Genomic DNA, 4,447 nt, shown 5'->3' with positions numbered 1-4,447 from the left:
TACCACATGGCCATGATATTAAGGTGTATAAAGTGTATTAAAAGTGAGTAAAATTTATGTAATTTGAGATAATTCTTAATTATGTGGGTAATTGATTAATTATTAAATTAGTGGAAAATTAATAAGTTGATTAAGGAGTAAGTAGAGGGTTAATTAAGGTCTTTGGATAAAGACCAAGGTTTTGAAGCGTGGCAGCAATATAAGTCATATTTGATTACGTGGCAACATTTGAATTAAATCTTCTATTAGGCTCTTCAAGTCTTGTCAATCTGTTTTTATATTTTGAAGCTTCAACTTCAGCTCATTAATATATGAAATTGCATCTCCAAGCAGTGATGCCTTGTCCATCTTGGACACATTCGGAACAACAGCTCTTAATGCGTAGAACCTTTGGTTTAATTTCTCTCTCCTTTGCCTCTCTGCTTCGACGTGATTCAAAGGTTCCTCCCGTCCATTTGCTGGCTTCCTTCCTCGCTTCTTTGGAGTTAAAGAGTGTATCAAGAAGCCAAATGTTACAGCCAAATATTCCCTTGCTTATAGTAAGCAAACCTTCCATTACTAATTGATAATCTTGATTCATAAGCTTGCTAAAGCTCACAGGTGAAGCTCAAAAATTTCAAGAATCTCTTTTCTAATTCACAAAGGAACGTGAATTAGAGTTTAGCAAAGTAGTGGATTTTGAGAAAAAATTTCACACAAAAATACCCTGCATGGTGCAACGGGATTTGCAATTCTAAGAAAGCACCCTAAAATCTTTCTTACGAACATCGTACGGATTTTTCCCTACTTCGATCCGCCGTTACGTGTTGTCGCAATTGACGTGTGCTGGAAGGATTGTCAAGAGAATCGGCTTAGGTATGTTAAGGCTAAGCCCTTTCTTCATTGTGGCATGATCTCGTAATTACACGAGTTTGATAATGATGCATAAAGAAAAATTCATATCCCGGAATTTACGTATATTTTCCTAGTCTTATAAGTTACAATATTCTCCTTATCGGGACTTTATATTCAATTGAGTATTTCTTTTTTCCAGTCATGAGAGCAAAAAATCTATATATACAGTATTACGGTATTTTCATTACCATCGAGCTATAATCGATGGGCAGGCCCCTATTGGACAACTTCCGATCAGATGGTAAGTTATATACCGAGCCTACTGTGGCCGAGCGCCTGTGAGCGAGCCCGGTTGGTCGAGATACAGAGCCTAGTATTGCCGAGAGCCTATGAGCGAGCCTACTACGGTAGAGCAGTTATATATATATATATATATATATATACCGAGCCTTATAGGGCCGGACAACTATTTTACTTACTATATTGAGAGAGTTGAGTCAGTACAACAGGTAAGCATATCTTCAGATTATCTTTGACCTCCAGTTGGTTTCACTTATTATATTATCAGTTCAGTTTCAACTTTCAGTATATTGCCTTACATACTCGGTACATTATTTTTACTGACGTCCCTTTTCTAGGGGCGCTGCATTTCATGCGTGCAGGTTCAGACAGACAGACGGGTAGATCTCCTCATTAAGTGTTGCCCGAGTTCAGCTTGATCGGTAAGCTCCATGCCTTTCAGAGTTGTCGGGTCTAGAGCTTTATATACATCTTGTGTATATATGTATATATATATTGTGAGTAGGTCGGGGCCCTGTTCCAATTACAATATATCCATCAGTAGAGGCTTGTAGACATATCCTGTCAGTTAGTGCAGTATGTTGGGCTTGTAGGCCTTTTGTGTATACTTTATTGGTTTGCCAGCTGTAGTAGTTATGACGGCCTTGTCGGCCCAGCTTTATAGTGATGTTTAGTCAGCATTCGCAATTGTCTTGCAATGTGGACCATGGTCAAAGTATGACATTATATGTTCAAAGTCCTTTAGTTGCAAGTTGGTATGCAAGGATAGGTGAGGCACCGGGTGCCGATCTTGCCCCCCAGGTTCGGGGCGTGACAATTGTACGCCGTATCGTGGTCCATGATGTCGAACGTGGTCTCCAAAGTGACGCCACCGGCCAGAACGGGCAGCGTGATTTCTCTAGATGCCCGCTCAACTGCATTGTTAAAGCTTGTTAGCGTGATGCAACGCGGCACAATCTTATCCTCGATCTTCATTTAGGTGAGAACTCGAGGGTGGATGATGCGCGTGCCGCTCCCATCATCGACCATAATACGTTTTACATCAGTATCAAAGACACGTAAAGTAATGACAAGAGCGTCATAGTGAGGAAGTACCAAACCGTGGGTATCTGACTTATCGAAGATGATACTTTCTTCGAGTTCGTCATACCGTTCGCGGGTGATGGACCGTTTGAGTTTGTGGGTGGTGTTGAACTTCACGTTGTTAATAGATGCATCGTCGCCTCCTCCGATGATTATTTGAATGTTCCGAGCTAGGGAAGGTGGTTTCGGCGTTCCCACCCTCGGGCGTAGTTGGCCCACCCACGATCGCTCATCAGCTCTTCCAAATGCCTTGGTGAAGCATGTTCACGACCTCCTGTCTTAGGGCGATACAATCCTCGGTTTTATGACCCCGCTCCTGGTGCAATTGGCAAAGGGCATTTGACTTTCTGGTGCTCGGGTCGGATCTCATCTTCTGTGGCTATTTCACTTTTTGGGCCGAGCTTCTCCAGTGCATAGACTATTTCTGAGAGGAAACACAAAAATCATGAGCAGATAATAATGGGGGAATACCTCTCTCATTTCGGTGGATTCTCGTTCACGGCCTGGATGGACCTTCATCGTGGTGTGGAGGTGACAAGAGGGTGCCTCTAACGTAAGGCTAATGTCTTTCTCGATTGGGTCGGGATCCCGCTAGATCTCTCCTGTTGTCGTTTCTCCGGTCTATCCTAGACTCCATTTGGACCGAGGTCGGACGTTGGGTAGGTCCGTTGAGATCGTCCTCGTCGGCTCTTACCTCAGCACAATAGGCATTTTGTATCTCGTCCCAAATGGTTGGAGGGTATTTCATGAGTCGGCTTAGAAACTTTTGGGTCGCCCTCGACCCACTTCTACTTAGCCCATTCTGGAAAGCAGCTACCGCCATCCCCTCAGATTCATTTGGAAGGGTCATTCTTACACGATTGCGAGGAAGTCCCTGAGCCCTTCGCCAGGCAATTGCTTAATGGCGAATATGTCATCACCCTCGCCTCTGCTTTTTTGGCCCAGGCATGGGCAGTGACGAACTTGTCTGCCATTTCCTCGAATGTTTCTATGAAACGTGCAGGTAACTGTGAGTACCAAGTTAGTGCTCCCCCGGTTAGGGTTTCTCCAAACTTTTTCAGCAATATGAATGATACTTGTTCTTTTTCGAGGTCATTGCCTTTTACTGCAGTGACATAGTGGGTCACATGATCCTCCGGGTCCGTCGTGCCATCGTATATTTTTAAGTGCGGTGGCATTTTGAAGGTCTTTGGTATGGCATGCGGTGCAGCCTCGTCGCTATATAGTTGCTCAACAAACGTCTCTTTTTTGGCAGAAGTTTATGGGCACCCGGTATTTTGTCTACCCTTTCTTGGTGCTCTTTCATTTGGCTACGGAGCATTTTGTTCTCGTTATCCATCTCCTCTATTTTCCTCAAAATAGATGTGAGGGTGTCATTACCTGCATCACTAACATTGTGAGTAATACCTGTTGCGGGAGGGAGGGGGTGCTGCTCGTACACTGCTGATGCGACACCGGCCCTTGTCTCTTCCCTACTCGACCTCCAAGCGATCTTGTCGAGGAAGCTGGTTAGCGTGTTTGTCAAGCATGCCTCAAGTAACTTTTTCACTGCTGGTGGTGCCTCTTCTGTCGTGGATGTGGAGGCACCTTTACCGTGCGAGGTCGTGACACTACCGAGAGGTGTGGGCAAGCTGTTTCGCCTGGGAAAGGTGTTTGGTGTTATGTCTTCGCCCTCCGTTTCGTCAACTTCGTTAATGGTGTGGAGGAGATTGGTGGTGAGGTTGACTATCGCCTTCATCTTTCCTCTCGGTTGCCTTCCATGTCAGATTTGTGCAAACAAGGAAATACGGGATTTTGCAAAGTTTTGTGTGTTTTTTTTAGATCTAGAAGAAACTAAATTTTTAAATAGAAAATTCTCACAGACGGCGCCAAATTGTTTGACCAAAAAATGTTAAGCCTTTTTGTTAAACTAATTAAATAAGATGATAATGGGTAAATCCTAGATCTGAAATTGGTCGATATGAACAACCTAAAATTGCACTTAAAGCTATTTAATACCAAGGGGGTGTTTAATGGTATTGTTATGAATGTATGAGGGAGTAATGACAATCAATAAATATATTAAATGGCAATAAATGTAAATAAATTATTCATCCAAATATTCAATGGGGTGGATGATTCTCCCTCTGACAATGATGTAAGACAAACAAACATGGGAATATAGAAAGCTTTCTCGGATCTAATGCGAGAAAGTCTAGGATCAACAACAAATCGAATCTTTTTGTAAAGA

General features: G+C 43.0%; 1 protein-coding gene across 1 annotated transcript; it reads right to left on the bottom strand.

Moving 5' to 3' along the window:
* LOC109235515 (transcription factor ABA-INDUCIBLE bHLH-TYPE-like) lies at positions 265-3,955 on the bottom strand. Its single transcript, XM_019401664.1, has 3 exons — positions 3,598-3,955; positions 2,527-2,641; positions 265-529 (listed from the first exon to the last, which is right to left on the bottom strand). The coding sequence occupies exons 1-3, from the start codon at positions 3,953-3,955 to the stop codon at positions 265-267; spliced, it is 738 nt and encodes a 245-aa protein (XP_019257209.1).

The sequence above is a fragment of the Nicotiana attenuata genome, chromosome 1, assembly GCF_001879085.1.
Source record: "Nicotiana attenuata strain UT chromosome 1, NIATTr2, whole genome shotgun sequence".
Taxonomy (NCBI): Eukaryota; Viridiplantae; Streptophyta; class Magnoliopsida; order Solanales; family Solanaceae; genus Nicotiana; species Nicotiana attenuata.
The sequence above is the reverse complement of the archived record's forward strand: the minus strand, read 5'-3'. Positions and strand labels throughout refer to the sequence as shown.